The 20,842-nt window shown below is 38.9% G+C and overlaps 1 protein-coding gene across 5 annotated transcripts in view; it reads right to left on the minus strand.

Annotated features, from left to right (window-relative positions):
- The window catches only part of LOC127513090 (cytosolic phospholipase A2 gamma-like), a 115,696-nt gene that overhangs the window by 50,014 nt on the left and 44,840 nt on the right, over nt 1-20,842 (minus strand). Inside the window, exons 1-15 of one of the 5 annotated variants that reach the window (XM_051894640.1) lie at nt 15,545-15,696; nt 12,537-12,562; nt 12,260-12,368; nt 11,999-12,141; nt 11,674-11,875; nt 4,727-4,829; nt 4,510-4,650; nt 4,037-4,102; nt 3,855-3,914; nt 3,497-3,604; nt 3,141-3,284; nt 2,889-2,966; nt 2,648-2,805; nt 1,798-1,963; nt 830-1,716 (exon numbers count right to left, since the gene is read on the minus strand). In XM_051894640.1, coding sequence (XP_051750600.1) covers nt 1,556-1,716; nt 1,798-1,963; nt 2,648-2,805; nt 2,889-2,966; nt 3,141-3,284; nt 3,497-3,604; nt 3,855-3,914; nt 4,037-4,102; nt 4,510-4,650; nt 4,727-4,829; nt 11,674-11,875; nt 11,999-12,141; nt 12,260-12,368; nt 12,537-12,562 — 1,665 coding nt within the window. In that variant the 5' untranslated portion in view covers nt 15,545-15,696 and the 3' untranslated portion in view covers nt 830-1,555. Of the gene's footprint in view, nt 1-829; nt 1,717-1,797; nt 1,964-2,647; nt 2,806-2,888; nt 2,967-3,140; nt 3,285-3,496; nt 3,605-3,854; nt 3,915-4,036; nt 4,103-4,509; nt 4,651-4,726; nt 4,830-11,673; nt 11,876-11,998; nt 12,142-12,259; nt 12,369-12,536; nt 12,563-15,544; nt 15,697-20,842 lie in introns of those variants that run through there. The other 4 variants (XM_051894638.1, XM_051894636.1, XM_051894635.1 and 1 more) reach the window with 4 other exon arrangements.

Raw genomic sequence — 20,842 nt, forward strand, 5'->3', positions numbered from 1 at the left:
ACGCCCGCAGAGTACGAACCGGACATAAACAGTGTAACAGCTCATCCTCTGGAGATGAAAATGGTGGTGGATGAAAAGCTAGCAGGTCCACTGACTGAACTGCACCAGCGTGATCACATGATGTTATCAATGGGCACAAAAGAGGCTTTAGAGAGCTTGTTCAGGACCATGAACCATGACCCAAGGCGAGACCAGTGGCTGGGTGTAGCCTTCGTGCTCCTCTCATAAATCGACAAACAAGAGGGTGTTGGCCAATAGTACTCGAGTCAAGACCAATATGACATGCCGAGATAGCGGACAGATAAACCTTAACAATAGAAAAGGCTCTGCCCTTATCCAGAAGGTCCTGTAGGAAACATGTCTGCATGTCTGAAACCGAACACAAGAATGGGACGATGTTCTTATCTGCACACCCTCAACCACCCTCTATTTTGGATTATATAAAGAACGTGTTGAGGCAGCCCTCAAGTTCTGGAATGTCTCAGTCACTTTCAGAGGTAACCCATCTGCATTCAGATCCAGCCTTTGAAAATGTGTTGGAAACTTAGAGCAGAAAACTTGTCTCAGTTCCATTTACTTCCACTTTATCTCAGTGACTCAACAAACATAAGGAATATTGCATTTGGGACTTTACCTTGCGGCTCCATCTATAAACTGTTAAGCAATACTTCTCCAAATCTGCTGAGGACAGCTTCCAAAGATCTTCCACGGGGAAGAGAGAGAGAGAATGATGAAACGGCAGGTAGCTGTGTTTTATATACAGGGAGGCGGGACTCCCTGATCACTGCAGCAATTGTTCCCAAAAGGTCTCCATAGTGAGATACAGAACGAATGTTAGAAAGAGAACTTTATTTTTAGCGAACAGCTTACTCATTCTTTGGAACAGAAACAAAGTAATACATCTTTTAATCAGCAATCAAAGTTGTAATTTAGTCTGTGTTATGGTTGATTTTATTATTAATGATCAGCAATTTATTCCTCATAATGAACAGACTGAAACATGCAGAAATATTTTTAACAAAAGTAACATAATGATCGGCCTATAGACTTTATTGAGAGCAGTGCCATGACAGGTATGAAAGCGAGGCTTTGAGGGATAGACTTATGTTTTCAATGGCATCAGCTGTAAAAAGCTGTATAAAGCTCCTAGATCACTTATAATTTTCTGCAGGTCATGTTGTCTGGAGTTTTTTGACTAATGAAATTTCATGGAAAGATATGTTGCTGTTTTTCATCTTCAGAACAATCAAAAACACATTAAATAACAGTACAACCCACTGCAGAAATGTATGTCTATACCTCACAGTCTCGATTTCATTCCTGTTAAAAATCAAAGATGGCGCTGCTGTAAATAAGATCTGATTGGCCTATTGCTTTGGTCACATGATAAATCCCGCCTTTCATTTTCATGTGCATTTCACGTTTGTCAAAAATGTGTCAGCATTAAGTCTGAATGAAACATGAATTTATATTTGAAAAAACAATAAAACAAACAGTGAGGACTTTGCCGCCTCATTTCAGAACGCTGCACACCACTGATGTTTATTATTCATTATTAGTGTATTTTTGGCCCTATGGCGAGGCGAATCTGCTCCAGCAGATTGTCTTTGTTGTTTGTGATGTTTTTTCCAGCGAACTTCATAAGATCAGTGATCATCTCAGCGCTGTAAGGCCGTTGAAAAGTGTGATATTTTTTGTGGTACGCCTCAATATCATCTGAAAAAACATTAACACACTTAAATCAGAACACAGTTGATATTTCAGTTTTATTCAAGACATTGTAAGACTTTAACTTGCCTCCACAGTTGACCACATTAAAGAGAGGGATGTGGATCACGGTTGGAGCGTTTTGGCCTTTGAACACATAGAAGTCCTTCGGTTTCTTTACATCTTCACTGGGAATGTTGACCTCAGGGAAAGGGATGTTTAGTTCCTTGCACATCTCAGCAGCTTCCTTCACTGTCTGCAGTGGAAAAACATCACAATATTGTTTGATTAAAAGGGTTAGACTGTTTAAATTTAAGTAGTTATTCAGTGAAATCATCAGGATGAGAACCCCCTTCTGAGATAAATGAGAATGCTAACAGATAGCACTCTCTAGGTATCATAATATGGTTAAATTATTTTAAAATGGTTTCCTTTTATCTGTTTAAATTATATTTTCAGGTGTCTTAGTTGTTGTGAATTGCACAAACAGGAAAATACTATACGAAGTCTTTAATAATAATGCTCAGAGCATGCAGGAGAACACATGAAAATATAAACAAGTTAAAACTAAGACAACAAGAAAATGAACAGAGAAAACTGAGGGTTTAAATACACAGACAGAGTAAACAATGAAACTACGAACAGATGAGAAACTAATGAATAACCATGAAAACAAACAATCTCAGAGAACTAAAACAGAACGAGACCGTTACAGATATACGGCATTTGTGATTATTTGTTAATGTGTTTAAAATCCTGTACATTTTATGTTAGTTTGAACTCATAAGGAAAATCTCATAACTCATAAATCTCCTGTTGTGTTCTACAGAAGAAACAAGTCACAGGTTTGGAACGACATGAGAGGGAGTAAATGATGATTTCTAGGGGATTTATTCATTTAAATTAACTTCTCTAAGTAAATTCTCTGTGCATATAATACCGTGAAAGGATCAGCATCGTCACTGAAATCCAGGGAAATGATGAGGTCGATGTTTCTCTCTTTTCTCAGCACTGAGAAGTAGGGTGAGTTCAGCAACAGTCCACCATCTTCATAGTCTCTCATCTCACTTTCCAGTAGAGTGGAGGGCACTGCTTCATCTGAGGGATTACAGCTTTATAACACAGTATTATTCACAATGAATTTCCAGTTAACACCTGTCCATTTGAGTTTCTGTTCTCACCTTTCATGTTGTGGAGGAAGTCATAATTCCTGCCCCAGATCCACAGATCCATGCATATGAAAATTCTTGTCCAAATATCTGTAAAACAAATACACAGTGGTTCTAATTCAGTAAATGGTTCTGATATTGTTTTATATTCTGTATATGTTTTTAGTTAATATGATTCTTTGGAGAAGTTTTTGATGTTGCCTTATAGTTTCTTCAGCTTTAACATTGTAAACAAATTAACATTGTAAATACAGTTCAATTTACCAAAAGGCCAGAAACTGAAGCAGTGACTCAAATCATTACACACATCCTCAGTGAATTGTTTCATATACTGTTTTGCAGCTTCTTTATCAGTGAGATTCAGTTTTTTCTTTGGAAAAACCAGGTGATGTTCGCCTCCAGTGAGCTCTGTAAAAAGAGGGGAATGTGCAGGTTGAGTTCTTGTCATCTGTATAATTCTAGTTTGTGTATCTTGTGTTAATTAGTGTTTTTTTTTGGCCAAAACGAATGTTTTTGCATTTCAATGTATCCATATTCATGTTTTCATCAATCAGCTTGTTTAAATATTGCAGAAAAGCCATTAATGATACATTTTCTAGCACACCTTAGGAAAATCTTACCGTTCAGCTTTGTTCTGATGGATTCATCGAGATCAGACGGATCTTTGTCATTCAAAACAGAGAGATTCATGTCCACCAGATCCATGAGCAACTGATAACATTCGTCTTCTGAAGAAAACACACGTTGAACAAACATATGCAAAATGTCTTTCCATCCCCAAATTTATGACATTCAGATATCAGGTGTTTTCAGGTGATAATCACCATTATAGCTCACTTTTATTTTTCATCATTAAAGTCACTCTGAAGTTATTTCATTTGAAAAGTTTAACTTTTTAGCAGGTATTCTTGAACAGATCATTAGACACAAAAGGTAGATCAACTTGTCAATAAATAAAAGCAGTAAGAAAAGCTTTACCTTTACTTATTTCCCCAAACATCCCTGTTTCTCTTTTAAGCAGGAAATGATGAAAAAACTCTGGAGTGGAGGGGCGGGGCGAGGGAGGGAAGGGTGGGTCAAATGGAGTTAAAGTTCACATGATAGTGAAATGACTGTCAGCTTTATACAGCAATCAATTTTAAGAACAAATGAAGTTGCACCTTTTATTCGTTCCCAGAGGAATTTAAGGATCTCGACTCTATCAGCTAAAACGCTGCCACACAGAGCTGCAGAGTGTATACAAAGTGTATACAATAAACAAAATTGTATCATTCTTTAAAATAAAATGTATAATACAAACAGTCTGATGCATAAAGTTATAATTGAAGCTCTTATTGTGAAGCAAAAATTATCTTTCCTTTAAATCACTGTGTAATGAGAAGGTTTATGTTGGAAAACAGCACTTATTGGTGAAATTGCTTTTTAAATTATTTTTCAATATTTCTAATTGTAATATTTATATTTCAGTTTTGACAGACTTGATCTCCAGATCAATATACATCTCAGAGACTACTGATCTATTTTACAGTATTCTCTAATTCAGTTCAATGTACAGTTTATTATGGAGAATCTGTAGAATGTAAGCTGATATTATAAATATTAATAAACTCTTCTTTAAAACAGAGTTTGTTACCTTGCAGGTACAGCATGTCCATTTCAGGCTGGTTCTTGATCTTACGACCATTTTCAAACTTGCTGCCAAAGCTGGAGGTTTCCACAAACGCTCCAGTGAGAGAATAACCTGCTTCATGTGGAGTGATCTCAAACCAGGGGTCTGCAGACAGAAACACGTTCATATAACAGCTGAAACAAACACATTAACTCTGTCTTTCTCACACACAAACACAAACCTCCATCTTTGCGCTGTTTGCAGTGCTTGTCGATCACTGTGTAGATGGGAAACGGGTCTTTACTCTGCTGGTCCCAATGGTCTGTGAGTGTGTGTTCATCTATCTGAAAATAATTTTTTTTTTTTTTTTTTTGCAGCTGTAATTTATCACGTCAGTTTATGGGAGACCTGGGACAATTTATTCAGTCACAAACAAGCTCAAGTGAAAAACCTCCTGCTAGAAACTTTTTTCTTTGTGGAAACTTTGTGTTTAATGAGCTAATATAATATTTCAAATCAATATTTTGTGTCCAGTTGTTTACTTTAATTATATTAACCTGCTGTGTTCTCGCATTTGCACAACTTTGACCAGTTGATGTCACTTTTGAAAGAGAACTCGCACTGCGTCCTGAGATCCTATTGGGGGAACGCCTCAGTGTGATGGTATCTGAAGAATTTGTTAAAGGATTAATTCACTTTCAAATGAAAATTACCCCAAGCTTTACTCACCCCCAAGCCATTCTAGGTGTATGTTACTTTCTTCTTTCTGATGAAAACAATCTGAGATATATTAATAAATATCCTGATGCATCCGAGCTTTATAATGGCAGTGAACAGCATTCACGAGTATGAGCTGAAGAATGTGCATCCATCCACCAGACCGCCTTCCATACTGAACTTACGAAAAAAACGGAACTGGTATCCCGTCACTTAAGCTTTTTCCGTAAGTTGAATAGGGACGTAGGACGTAGCGTAAGCTTTTTGAACTGCAAGAGTTTTACACTTTCTTTGTAAGTTGAATACGTAAGGTCTGGCGGAAGCTATATATTTTACTTCACAACTTGTTAAATATGATTTTTTTTTACACAAACGCATCACTTCACTTCAGAAGGCCTTTATTAACCCCCCCCAGAGCTGTGTGGAGTAGGTTTATGATGGATGGATGTGGATGGAGACACTTTCTTCAGCTCATACTCGCTCACTGCCATTATAAAGCTCGGATGCGTCAGGATATATATTAATATATCTCCGATTGTTTTCATCAGAAAGAAGAAAGTCATATACACCTAGGATGGCTTGAGTGTGAATAAATCTTTGGGTACTTTTTATTTGAAAGTGAACTAATCCTTTAAATCACGGCAATCCTATTGGCCGGTGAAAGCCTATGACATCATACTAGTGCGACGAGGAGGTATATAAGGGGCACCTAGTGAACATTGCTGCCTCTGAAATCAAATACTTCTCTAATATATAGTACATGAAAAACAGTATGCCAACAGAGTAGTGTCCAAATTTATAGTATTTGAAAAACACTAGGCGAAAAGTACCCGGATGACTTACTACTTCCGGCGAGATTCTGTAGTGCGCATACGATGGTCGCTTTACTATCCCATGAGGCCACGGGAGAGGATTTTTGAATGGAGTTGAAGGGACGTAACTGACGCCAGTAGGTCATGTGACAGTAACAACATGGCGGATGTAGTATGTCTGAATTCATTCAAACTACACCCATTCGTACTATATAGAACATACTTTTTCAACGGTCGTGAAGTAAATTTAAATTCAAATGTAGTATCTACTCAACAGTACGTGATTTTGGACGCAGCTCATGTCATCCACTCTTTTTGTCTTCAGGGACTGTTTGTTTGAAGCACAATTGTTCAAAATCAGGTAAGTATGGCTCGGGTAAGCAAATGTTTCATGTGGTGTGTGGATTTGTGTTCAAAGTTTTTTGACAATTGATCACACACACAACTTGTGCGTTATTTGTTTGGGCGTGCTCAGTCATTGAGAGAGCAGTTTGAGAGCCCCTTTAGGAAACCCCAATCTTGTTTGTCTATCTTCCTGAGGGAAGAGGGACAGCCATCTGTACCCAGCAGTTCGGTCCCTCTCACTGAGAGGAGCTGAGATTGCGGGGGCCTGAAGCTTGTTGAAGAGTTAGACAGAGGTGTTATCTCTCTCTCGCTCTTCAGCGGCTGAAAGAAGAGATACAGAGAGACAGTGCTCTGCTGGCGTCAAGCCAGGAAGAGTAGGAGACGGCTGCTGAGGGTGAAGAAGGCATCTAAACTTTCTCAGTTGCCCTGCGCCGAATATGATGAGTCTTTCTTTCCTCCTTTATCTCCACACTGAGATCGAGAGGGCATGGAAGAATCTGTATTTGACCCGCATCTGTGGACATCAGCATGCAAATTATGCAGATGCCGAGGGGGTGCGTGAACATGGATAAGTGTTGATGCCCCCTATAGACGAGATGTTTGTGAACTATCTTACGGCTGGAGAGGCACCTCCTTGTCTGCAGTAGCTCAGAGTAGGCTGCTCCTAAAAGAGAGCCCAAGACTGGCAGCTGGTGATCCTGGTATGCCTTCTTCTTACTGATTTGCCCGGCTGGGGCCCGCCTTCTGCATTAGGCTGATAATGCGAGTTGCAGGCCTTGTGGCCTCATCAATCTGCCTAGGTTGAGCTGGACTCCTCTTGTTACTAGAGTAAGCTGTATACTGAGCTACAGTTCCCTAGTGGTATAGACAAATTGCAGACAAATAGCCAGGTGTCACAGGCTATTTCCTAGAAAGCCTCCTCTGTGGATGTCCTCTGGGCATTGTTAGGCTTCCTCTCGTTTAGAGAGTGGCAAGCACTATGCTGAAGCCTCCACTCTCTAGAGCTTTGGTTAGTAGCATTATCTAGCTTGTGGCCTTTTAGAGCAGGGTCTCCTGTGAAAGTTCCTTGATTGTAACCATCAAGTCACGGTGTTGAGTGTCCTAGGACTCTTCGGTGGAATTTCATCCCGTTGAGGCCTCCACTCCTCCAGAGCATAGCTCAGGCAGCAACCTGTCTTGGAGCAAGAGTCATTATTTGTTCAGGCTTCCACCCTTGAGCTTTGTCTTGGGTCAAGCTGATATTAACTCCCCTTGTTCAGGGTCCTCGCAGAGCTCTGAAGCCCCTTGTATTCAACACCAATGATGCTCAAGTCGAGCCGACTAAGTGCTCTCTCCTATTCAGGACGGTGTTGAGTACGCTCCCTTAGAGCTCAAGCATTAGCCCTGAGCCCATGCTCATGATATTCTGGAGTAGTAGGCCCTGTATAAAGGCCTCCTCAACAGTCTAGTTGCATGAGATCTGTACTCCCCTTGTCCCCTAGAGTGGCGCAGACTGATATCATGTCGCAGGCTCCACAGGAGCCTCCCTGGTACTAGCCCTAGAGTTCTAGATTCACTATCAAGTAGTTGGCCCTCCTCGGGCCACCTTGAAGGCAACCTTCTGGGTCGAGGTAGAATTTTAGCACTTCCAGCTAATTCAGTTTCCTGGCTCTCTAGAGTTGCATCATGTCACAGGCTCTACAGGAGCCTCTTCGGTACTAGTTCTAGAGCTTGGTCAATACTCTACTCAGTTGAGCCTAGGTAGTACTTCCCTCGTTTAGTGGGTCGTTCTGTAGAGTACTTCGCTCTCTGAGTCTGGTCAGAGGGTCGAAGGACTTTCATGAGACCTCTCTGGTAGATAAGATTTTTAGTGGTACTCCCTTATTTGAGGGAATTGTCCTTTAGAGAACCTCGCTCCCTGAGTTTGATCTGAAAGGTCAAGAGATTCTTGTGAATCCCCTTGGTAGATCAGCTCTTGATAGAGCTGGAGGTACTCCTCTCATTAGGGACTCTATGTAGAGTACCCAGCCTCTATAATGCTTTAAAAAAAAAAAAAGAAGCGCTCTCTAGGTCCAGGGTCAAGCAGAGTAACTCCCCTTGTTTGGAAAGTGCTACACTGAGTCCTGCTCCTCAGAATGCCTGTCTCTTTGTCTGATGTGAGCTGGTTACTGCCCTTTTCTGCAGTCCCTCTCATCTGGTTACCTCTCATTAGGCAAGTATGGTAAGAGGCTCTGTTTAGAAAACAGCCAGTTTTTTTTTCTCCACTTTTGTCACCTGATGGAGTTTGGGTTCCTTGCCGCTGTTGCTTCTGGCTTGCTTAGTTGGGGACACTTGATATTCAGCTATGTTCAACAATGTTCTGCCTGCATTGCCACCATTGTATGCGAAATGAACTGAGCTCAATGTTGGTATCACTGTTTTCTCCAGAACTGATGCATAGATAAATGAACTAAATTAACTAATGGTTGTTACAATGGAATGAATCAATACTGAATTTACTTAAGCTAGACAATGAGACCATTTTCTTCTGGAGCTGCTGTGCAGCCAAAATTATTTTCCAGTTACCACTGTAAAGCTGCTTTAACACAATCTGCATTGTAAAAAGCGCTATATAAATAAAAGTCAAGTCAAGTCAAGTCACCTTTATTTATATAGCGCTTTTTACAATGTAGATTGTGTCAAAGCAGCTTTACATTGATAACTGGTACATTATTTGGCTGCACAGCAGCTCTTAAAAGAATAGTGTCAATGCAGGCAGATCAAAGCACTGTTGAATATCAAATGTCAAGTCAAATGTCAAGTGTCCCCAACTAAGCAAGCCAAAGGCGACAGCGGCAAGGAACCCAAACTCCATCAGGTGACATCAGGTGGCAGACAAGTGGCAAATAGGTGTTTAAATGGAGAAAAAAACCTTGGGAGAAACCAGGCTTAGTCGGGGGGCCAGTTCTCCTCTGGCCAACAGTGCTTTGTTAGGATTCAGGTAGCTATCATAAGCCCAATAGGATCGCAACATTCAAAGTATTTATTCCAGTTCCATCCAATTGAGGATCGTATTGAGGATCACGCCGGTATGGATGGTTGTTGAGGAACTGTGTCGTGGCTGTCGTGTCGATGAGGCCCTCACAGTGGATGATCTAGTTGACTCAATCTCTGCTGATACTTCAGGGCTGCGTTGTGGTCGTGTCAAGGTGCAGGTCCTTGGTCTCACCTGGATACGGCCCGGATCCGGTTGACTACGGTGAACCTCGGGATAACCAGAAAGACTAATATTAGCGTAGATGCCATTCTTCTTCTGATGTAACGAGTACATCAGGCATTATAGGAAGTGTTCCCGGTTCCGGCTGACCTAATTTATGCAGCCTAATAATCCTTTAACAGATTTGAAAATATAAATTGGTAATGTGTTATGTGTATGCCAGGTTAAAGAAATGCATTTTTAGTCTAGATTTAAACTGACAGAGTGTGTCTGCTTCCCGACCAATGCTAGGAAGATTGTTCCAGAGTTTAGGTGCCAAATAGGAGAAGGATCTACCGCCTGCGGTTGATTTTGATATTCTAGTGACTTGACTTGGCTAGACTAGGTCACAAGTCATACCGGGTCAGCCTCCCTGGTGGCTCTGGGGGTTGAGACGATGCCCCCCTAAAAGCAGAGGTGTAAAGAATACCTGAAAACCATACTTAAGTAAAAGTACAGATACCTTGCAGTGAATATTACTCCATTACAAGTTACAAGTCACCAATTCCAATACGACTTGAGTAAAAGTCTTAGAGTATCTGATTTTAACAGTACTTAAGTATTTTACTCATATAATGTAGGCTCAAAGATGCACTAGTCCTCAACAGCTAAAAGACATGACAGTAAAAATAAGAAAGTGTTGATTTGTGAGGACAGCAGTCACATGTTTATTTTCTAAAATCAAAATAACACCTCAAAATTGCAATAAATCAAGGTCGACACAACAGCCTCTTAAATGGCTACAAAGCTCAAGTGCACAGAAAGGCCATAAGTAAACCAATATCCTTCAACAATGTCTTGTCAATATAGCCGATAAATAACATAATGTTAAGTAAAATTAAATAGGCAAAGTCTTTCGGCCTTATCACTGGCTGCAGTCATGACCTCATCTCATAAATCAAACACCTGCGATTCAGAAACTACCTGCTAAAGCACTCACATTCATGTAAAGTAAATTTTTTGACAAGTTTGGATGAGTAAAGGTAAAGTGCACAACCTTCAATGCCCTTTGATGGCAATATCGCTTCCTTATAGCACCCCAAATGTATTGGAGTAAAAAGTACATTTACTTATTCAAAAATGTAATCAAGTAGAGAGTAAAAGTTTCTAATATATTTGATACTCGGTAAAACTACAAAGTAGCCGAAAAGATACTTAAGTAAAGTCGCTAATTACATTTACTGAAATACTTTACACCACTGCTTAAAAGTGACATATTCCCTTAAAGGAACCCCTTCCCAGTGAAGATGCTGGTTCCAAGCCTTTGAGCAGCCTTTGATAAGTCCTTCTGTTACTATATGAAGGTACTTCCTCATTGAGGCATGATAACTCAGGCAGTGGCCATAGGGAGTACTGTCACTGACAGCCTAGTGTGTGACCAGAAGGGGAGTGTTTCTGGCATTTCTGTTGAAACTGCCATTATTTGTGCTTAGTCACAGCCATTTCTTGGCATGCAGTCCCCTCACCATGGTGGCATGGGTATTTCTTTCCCCAATAGTGTCTCAGGACGCAGTGCGACTTCCCTTTCGAAAGGGAACTCTGGTTTTCTGAGAACAGAGAACGAGACACTGTGTCTCCTTGCCATGCCTCCGGGCTGCCTGAACAGTCCATAAAGTCCCTAAAGTGGATGACATGTTCTTTAGATGCCCCTTATATACTTCCAGGTCGCACTGGTATTATGTCATAGGCTGTCGCCGGCCAATAGGATTGCTGTGATTTAACAAATGCTTCAGATACCAGTCTCGCTGAGGCATTCCTCCAATAGCGTCTCAGGACGCAGTGTCTCATTTCCTGTTCTCAGGGAACCAGGCTTACAGTTGTAACCCGAGACATTTGCGCTGCTAATAGTGATGAGAAAGTTAATTATTATTATGAGAACATTTCCCATTACCATTTTCTCATTACTATGACATAAGTCATTATTACAATTTTCTCAATTAATCAGATACTATTAGTCATAATTATGAGAATGTTTCTCATTTATGACTAACAAAATCATATTTTTAATCAAGTGTGTCATACATATCAATATCCTACTAAAAATATAGCACTTCATTAAGATTGTATACATCATTGAGGGTTGTGATATGTGGCACAGACCTCTTTCACATAATCCGTGACGAACATCGCGGCCCAGACGTCAGTCAAGCTGAATATGTCTTTCTCATAGTAATATTTCTTCAGTTTGGCATATGCATCTGTCCAGCTGACTCCAGGACCGCTGAGTCTCTGGATGATCTTGTCTTTCACAGTCTCTAGTTTGGTGGACCAGTCTGATTCCTGATATAAGGAGGCCATACACCTTCAGAGGAACAACAAATGCTCTCATTTTTGACATTCACCCCATCTGTGTGTGTGTGTAGGTGTGTGTGTGTGTGTGTGTGTGTGTGTGTGTGTGTGTGTATGTGAGTGATGTTGTTCGTACCAGGTGGATCCAGAGATTCCGCTCAGATAAAGGACACAGTCCAGAAGACCTGTTTTCTGGAGCTGAACCAGGGATCCAAGTAAACCCACCATGGCTCTTTGTCCTCCTCCAGAACCCAGTAATGCAACGTTTGGCACTTCAGTCTAAAACACACACAGTTTGACTTTGCAAACATTTGATGTTTATCAGTTATGAAATAATTTGTAAGAATAAGGAATAGCCAGGAAGATACATGAAATAGGCTACAAAATAAGGTTTTACCTCACTGCAGTGAATCTGAAGCTTCTGCAGTCTTGCTAGAACAGATTTTCTCCGTTTGGCTACAAACTCCTCCTCGTTCTCATTCAGAGAGTGTTTGATTCTCACCTCACTGCAGAGACAGACCAGTGCTGAATTTAACATCACATACTGATATTTTGTTAAGTCTTAATAAATACAGAATAAGTCTTATCCTGAGAATTATCCAGTTTGTAATTGACTTTAATTGCATAAATAATGAAGTGCACAGCTTCCATTTTAGAAATCTGAGCAGAATTACCTTTCCTGGGGTTTGGATGCACTCATCTATAAAACAATGAAGTCAACATTAATGTTCTTGTGGCTGTTTCCATCATCACACAAAAATTTAGGTCACTGAACACATACAAATTATTGGCATTAGATTATTAAATACAATTATTAGATTATTAAGTTAAAAATTCATGGCACAGATAATCACTAAACATTCGATTGGAAACATAAATTGTAAAATGTAAATACTGATAATAAATTTATTATAAATAATAATTTTATCTATATTATCTATATATATATATATATATATATATATATATCTATATCTATAATAAATCTATATTTAAACTTTTTAATTTTAATATATATATATATATATATATATATATATATATATACATATATATATATATATACGTTAGCCACGGTCACACACTTAACCTAATATTAACATATGGCTTGTCTGTAGCTGATATTGATATTTGTGATAGCTCACTCTCTGATCATAGACCAGTGTTTTTTTCAACTGCTCTTCCAGCTGTATCTAAAACTTTCCCACCTCAAGCACGTTGGCCTCGTGCAGTCTTTGCTGAATTGTACTTACATGCTGGCAATCTCTCTACCACCAGTACTTTCGCATCCTGTTTAGATGTTGATGAGCAGACACAAATCTTTAACAACAAATGCTCTAACATCTTAGATTCTCTAACACCTCGAAAGCTTGTTTTTTTCCAGAAACAAGTGTCAGTCTTGGATGAATGGTGATATCCGATTATTACGTCAGCACTGCCGATGACATGAACGAAAATGGAAGAAAGATAAGCTCCAATATCTTTTGCAATGCTGCACGTCTCCCTACAGAATTTTCAAAAGGCTGTCAGGGTTGCTAAGAATAAATTTTTATCTGAAATCATTGCAAATAATTCAAATTGTTCTAGAACACTCTTTTCGATTTTAAATCCTCCTATTTGGACCTCTTCTGCGATCTCTCCTTCTGAGTGTGAGAATTTCCTTAAATTCTTTTCTGATAAAATCAACACCCGGCCACAAGTTTTCACCACAACTCAACCTGTATTTGATCCTACTTTTTCCTGTTCACTGTGGAGTGAATTTGAATCAGTTTCTCTTCAGACTTTACTTGTACAGAAATTACTTTAAAGTTAAAACCTACTTTTTCTCCCTATGATCCTCTTCCCTCCCGTTTTATAAAACGAATCTTTGGCATCACTGGCCCAGATATTCTGCATATCATTAATAATTGTCTAATGACTGGGACTGTCCCGGCCTGTTTTAAATCAGCCACGGTGACTCCTGTCCTTAAAAATTCCTCTCTGGATCCTTCAGTATATGCAAATTACAGACCTATCTCTAACCTGCCGTTTCTTTCTAAAATTCTCAAAAAAATGTCTATTCAATTACAGAATTATCTGCACACTAACTCTATTTCTGACATTTTTCAATCTGGCTTCAAAACTCTTCACAGCACAGAGTCTGCTCTTTTAAAAGTATTTAATGATATTTTAATAACCACAGACACTGGCGACACGATGGCTTTAGTGCTCCTAGACTTGAGCTCAGCCTTTGACTCTGTGGACCACAGGATCCTTCTATCTCGACTGGAACGTATGGAAGGTATGGTACTCCAATGGTTCCAATCTTTCCTGTCAGATAGAAGTTTTTCTGTTAGCTTAGGTGTTCATTCATCCTCGGTGGCTCCCATCACGTGTGGTATACCCCAGGGATCAATTTTGGCACCACTACTGTTCACACTATATATGCTTCCCTTGGGCTCTATTATGAGTAAATTTGGAGTGTCTTATTACTGTTATGCGAACGACATGCAACTCTATATACCCATAAAACATAAAGATAAGCATATAAGAGGTTGGAAGCCTGTCTCCACGAACTCAAATTGTGGCTCACGAGCAACTTTATGCTTCTAAACGATGATCATCATCATTTGGGCCAAAAAGGGCACTCGGAACGGCAGTCTTATTGATCTTGACACCCTTACGCCTTATCTCACCTCGGATGTTAAAGACCTAGGATTTTACCTAGACAATAGTCTTAAATTATATAAACAAATTAATGCTGTAGTTAGTGCTAGTTTTTACCATCTTCGCCGGTTAGCTAAAGTATTTAAGCAGGCAAAGCTTTGAAACCGTCATTCACACTTTTATCTCTACATGCTTAGATTATTGTAATTCATTGTACATTGGATTACTTCTTTCCTCAATTTCTCGCCTTCAAATGGTCCAGAACGCAGCTGCCCGTCTTCTCACGGGAACCCGCAAACGTGACCATATTACACCTATTTTATGCTCTTTGCACTGGTTGCCAGTTAGTTACCGAATCGAGTTCAAAGCTCTTTTATTCATTTATAAAGCTCTTAATAATTTAGCCCCAAAATATCATAGCGATCTTCTTGTTTCTAATAACCCATCCAGATAGATTAGCATGGAACATGTTAGCTCAAATACACACACACACACACACACACACACACACACACACACACACACACACACACACACACCCTAGAGGAGATTCAAGAATATCATTGTAATATCTTCATTAAAAACATAGCTACATTTTGTGTTTGTTTCCCAAGCATGAGATATAAATTACTTACTGGCAGCAGTAATATATAAAATTATGCTACTTATCTTATATAACTTACAAATTCATAATTTCACTTATTTTATTTGATGTTAAACAGCACCCCAATTTCCCTGCCCTGGCCTTCAGATCTTCCTCCAAATGTTTAGCCTCTACTTTTGAAGCAACTTTGGAAAAGATACAGGAGATGATTCTTATTGAGTGATAATAATTTGACATTTGAGCATTATCATAGCAGCTCTTATATTAGAATAGATTATTTCAGTATGTTTTTGTAGACGTACACAGCTGCGTTGATGCAGACAATCTACAACATCTACAAATGAAAAAACGTCCTCAGATTCGCTAGCCAAATCTTCTGCACATTTGTACAAGTTATATAGTGTAATTATTGGTTAAATTTGAGACACTGACCTTCCAGTAACAAAATTTGTCCCAAGAACCACGAATCCAGTGCAAAACTTGAATTTAGTGTAGATTGATGTAACATGTAAACATTTATACCGTCACCTCACAGCCAGAAGTTCCGTTTTGAATTGTGTAAGATATTATGAAATATGCTGTCAAAATTCCCAACAGAATGTGATGGTGCACAAAAACTTCCCCTTTAAAGAGAATTATGAGAGCAAATCTCTGAGAGAAACTCCAAACGAAAGAAGAAGTGAACGATTGCAGCACAGCATCACAGTCGTACAATAGAATAAAACAAAATCAAAGCAAAATCACTAGAGTAGGCTATACATTAAATGTGGATATGTGAATTAGTATATACCCATGTATCTTTAACTATGGGCACATTTAACCCTGTGAACTTAATAAACTCTCTTAAAACATTTCTTACTCACTAATTTTATTTGTTCAACAGTATGTTAACATTTAGGAGAATTCTGTCATTATCATTTTTTGGCCAAAGTCAAAGAAAAACAAAATTTTGTAAGCAGCGCACAGCAAAAAGAACACATTTTTTTTTTTTTTTTTTTTTTGCATTTTATTTAATCTGTTTCTGATTTGATTTGTATGGCTTTGTGTTTTGCACATTCTCAATAGTTCAAGCATATATTAGGTCTTCTGTAAGAATTGTATGTCCTATAAATACACACATTTTGCATCCTTTTTTTAACCACTTTTTGCAAAATGACTAGAAAAGATGCACAAAAATTTTGTTCACAAGTGATATTTTTCTGTTTTCTTCACATCTCACATCTCAAGCTCTTCACTGCACTGATGTCTCCTTGGTAAACAAGTACACCAACTTTTACATTTACTTTTACATTACATGCATTTATCCAAAGTATCTTATATTGCGGGAGATCTAATAAGTTGCATTCACGCACGGATCTCTTTTGATATATAACAAGTAATGCGGTTTGTCCTGTCCATTTAATCCCTTAAGACAAAACTGGCTGTGTTTACATTAATTTTGCATCAAAAAAACTATTTTGAGACACAAGTACATTAAACAACTTATACGGAGTTGCACACAGCAGGATACTCGAGCACTCTTCACAAACAAAGTGTCAGCATTTGATATCGAAAGCAGCCTTCTGTAAGTGAGTTTCATATTTTAAATGTATAAAGTCCACTGCATTCCAAACGACATAAATGATTCCTTCGTAATGCATTTGTTAAGAAAATATGGTAACACTTTAGAATAATGGTCCGTCATTAATAAGTAACTATGCAGTAAGTAATGCAGGACTAATGAGTAGTACTACATTAACACTTCAGCTACTTCTATTAACTAATGTAGAAACAAGCTTAACTAATCAGTAAGTAATATCGAATTTAGGAGATAGTTCCTTATTAGCTAATCAATAATTACTGAATGAGATTAGCATCATTAATAACTATTAACTAACTGACGAATTGTAAAGAACATTATCGTGTGTCTGAGACGTAATCAGTCATCATTTTTACTCTGAATATAGTCACAAAATGCATCACTAATTACTCAAGAGTTACCTAGTCACTATGCAGGAATTACTAGTTATCTGGACCATTATTTTAAAGTGAAAAACATCTTTTTCACTTTAAAATAATGGTCCAGATCACTAGTAGTTCTTGAAGATTTTATTTTTTTACTCAGAACATGGTCATAAAATGCATCGCTACACTGTAAAAAAAATTCCATAGTTTTTACAAAATAATTTTGGCAGCTGTGGTTGCCAGAATAATTTTGTAAAAAATACGGAAAAACTAAACACATTTACAGAGCAAACTGTAAATTTTACAGTATAAAACTGTAATTTACCAACAAGAAAATTTGAATGTAAACCAATAAACTGAACAATGCACACTACTACTAAAATCTGTTTTGTACCTTTAACATATGCTGACAACCACCATAATAATGCAGGTGTTAAAAGAGAAAGCCACATGAAGAATCAGAGTTCATCACAAATAGCTTTTCCACCAGCTGAAGTATATACTAATATAAAGGTGCACAGAGTCATTCACGCAAACGCAAAACACCATCATAGTAACCCACAACACTTACATAATGCGATAAACATTCATTAAACAACAGAAGATGTAACATAAAACCCTAATGTACATAACAGATAACAAAAACTATTAAGAAACATGATTTTTTAAACAAAATACTTTAAAATGTGGAGTGTCACACAGGGAATTGTGGAAATATCAGTTTACAGTTTTTGACTAAATTATACATTGATTTGTTCTTTTTTTACTTCTAAAAATTGTAAAATTTACAGCATTTTAGTATGAAAATTACATAAAATGTCTGGTTAGAGCTTTTACAGTTTTTCCCTGTATATAATACGGGAACTTATTGTTAACCAATTAATAATTTTTTATTTTATTTTTTTTTTAGAATATTTTACCGTTAAAATCACATTCATTTTTTACAGTGTAAATAATCAAGTACCTAATCATTCTTCAAGAACTACTAGTGATCTGGACCATTATTTTAAAGTGAAAAAGATGTTTTTCACTTTAAAATAATGGTTCAGATCACTAGTAGTTCCTGCATAGTGACTAGGTAACACTTGAGTAATTAATGATGCATTTCATGACCACGTTGAGAGTAAAAAAAAAAAGACAATTGCTCACATCTCAGACACTTTATGTTGTGATTAGTAATTAATTAGTAATTCTTTATAATTTGTCATAGTTACCTATTAGTTATTAATGATGCCAATCTCATTCTGTAATTATTGATTAGCTAATAAGGAACTATCTTAGTCTTAAATTTGATATTACTTACTGATTAGTTAAGCTTGTTTCTATATTAGTTAATAGTAGTAGCTGAAGGGTTAATGTAGTACTACTCATTTGTCCCGCATTACTTCCTGCATTGTTACTTATTAATGACGGACCATTATTCTAAAGTGTTACCGAAAATACCAATGGACAAGACCATGCACAGCAACATCAAACAAAGCGCATCCTGTTCAGTGAAGCCTGCGAATGTCATTGTAATTCGCTTCAACCTTTTTGAACTTTATGAAAGATTATTTTACGGAAGGTTCGAGTGGTGTATGTGTGTGAAGAATTGGAAGCAAGCAGTTTGAAGCATTGTGCATCTGAAAAAGACTAAGCTCAGAATCGATTCTGAGAATTCGTTGGAGAGAGAATCACGATGCATTGATGTATCGATTTTTTTTTCTTTTTTCTCCCACCTCTAGCTTTAAAGGACAGTTTTCGCCATGGACTTAATGAACCCATTTGATCACAAATGCGGGGGAAAATCAATTTTTTCCTGGCCCAGTACATAGACCCCACCCTTCTCTTAAGTGGATCCTCATTTACTGTAGGAATTGCGGATGATGAGTGCCGCAATCCTACAGTACCCGCAACGCCAGAGTGTTTCCACACCACGACTGCCACACCAAGGCCTGTTCACGTCATGCCTGTTCATGTTATGCCTGCCCACGTCATGCCTGCCATGCCAGAGCTTGATCACATCATGCCTGCCACCCCAGGGTCTGTTCATGTCATGCCTGCCAAGCCTGAGTTTCTTCACGTCATGCCTGCTAAGCCTGAGCCTGTTCACGTCATGCCAGCTAGGTCAGTGCCTGTTCACATCATGCCTGCCCAGCCAGAGAATGTTCACGTCATGCCTGGCCAGCCAGAGACTGTTCACGTCATGCCAGCTAGGTCAGTGCCTGTTTATGTCATGCCAGCCCAACCAGAGACTGTTCACGTCATGCCTGCCACGCCTGAGTTTCTCCACAAGATGACTGCCACGCCTGAGCCATTAGCCAAAATGGCCACCATGCCTGAGCCTCTCCACGTCATGGCCATGCCAGAGCCTCTCCACATCATGGCCGCCATGCCAGAGTCTCCAGCCATTATGGTTGCCTCACCAGAGCCCCCTCACATCATGTCTGCCCAAGTTTCCTATATAGGTACCTATATTGGCTTTAGGTACCAAGCTCCAGCAGCTGCAGAGCTTGGTCGACCACTGCACCATGGCCCAGGTCCTCCAGTACACCAGAATCCTCTGCTCCATGGCCTAGGTCCCCCAGTTCACCAGGACCCTTTGCTCCATGGCCCAGGTCCGCCAGTGTACCAGGACCCTCTGCTCCATGGCCCAGGTCTGCCAGTTCTCCAGGACTTTCTGTTCCATGACCCTGGTCCACCTATGCTCCAAGGTCCATATCTGCTAATGTTTCAAGGACCAGGTCCGCTCATGCTTCATGACCTAGGTCTGCCCATGCTCCAAGGTCCAGGTCCGCCAGTGCTCCAAGGTCCAGGTCCACCTATGCTCCACGGCCCAGGTCCGCCTATGCTCCACGGCCCAGGTCCGCCTATGCTCCATGACCCAGGCCCGCTATTGTCATGCCATTGTCCAGGTCCTGTCTCCCTGCAAGGGCCTGGCCCACCATCCCTCCGCCAAGACTGCCTCCGCTCCACCACCCTCCGGGACTATGTCTTGTTTTGGTTTATGTTGGGCATCAGGAGCCGTGCTTCTGTAATGTCTTGTTTGGTGTTATGTTCATGTTTCATGCTATGTTTCATCACTTTGTTTGTTATGTTTTCTAAGTGCTTCTTGTTGTCATGTGATTCCCTTGCTCCTCATGTGATCTTGCCATGTGCTTGCCATTGTTTGTTTTAGTCATGTGGTTTCTTTGTTCTGTTTTCTGATTAGGTCATTGTCTTGATTGTTCATAGGTGTTCTTTTTTTGTCATTAGTCCTTGTATATAAATAGCCCTCATGTTTCATTGTTTTTTGTCAAGTATTGTCTTTGTAACCTATTGTTGGTGAGTTTGTTATGTTCATGTTTTGTTCATTTAGTTAAGTCAAGTCTAGTCAAGTCATTGTTTTGTTTAATTTTGATTATTTAAATAAACTGCACATGGGTTCTCAACTACAACTCGTCTCAGTGGACTGTTGTTACAATCTGTGATGTGGTGCCAAACTATAACACATGCTCTGATTCTTTTTGTATGTTTTTTATATGTGTTTTAGGGATTGATTTCAAATCAAATATTAACATTACTGCCCAAACTACTTCTGAATATGAAGTCCACTTCATAAATATTTTGAAAAGTATGGAAATATATGGTTTAGATCACTCAAACCATATATGAAAATCGAAGAGTCCTTATATGGTCACTGGTGGAGTCTGAATGTCATCTAGTGAAAAAGTTTGGTACTGTGCGCAAAAAATCTTTCTGAAAGTTATTTTTGAGGTATCAACGTAAAATATTTATATATTTTATATATTTTAATTTTTCATAAAC

The sequence above is a fragment of the Ctenopharyngodon idella genome, chromosome 5 (genome assembly GCF_019924925.1).
Source record: "Ctenopharyngodon idella isolate HZGC_01 chromosome 5, HZGC01, whole genome shotgun sequence".
Taxonomy (NCBI): Eukaryota; Metazoa; Chordata; class Actinopteri; order Cypriniformes; family Xenocyprididae; genus Ctenopharyngodon; species Ctenopharyngodon idella.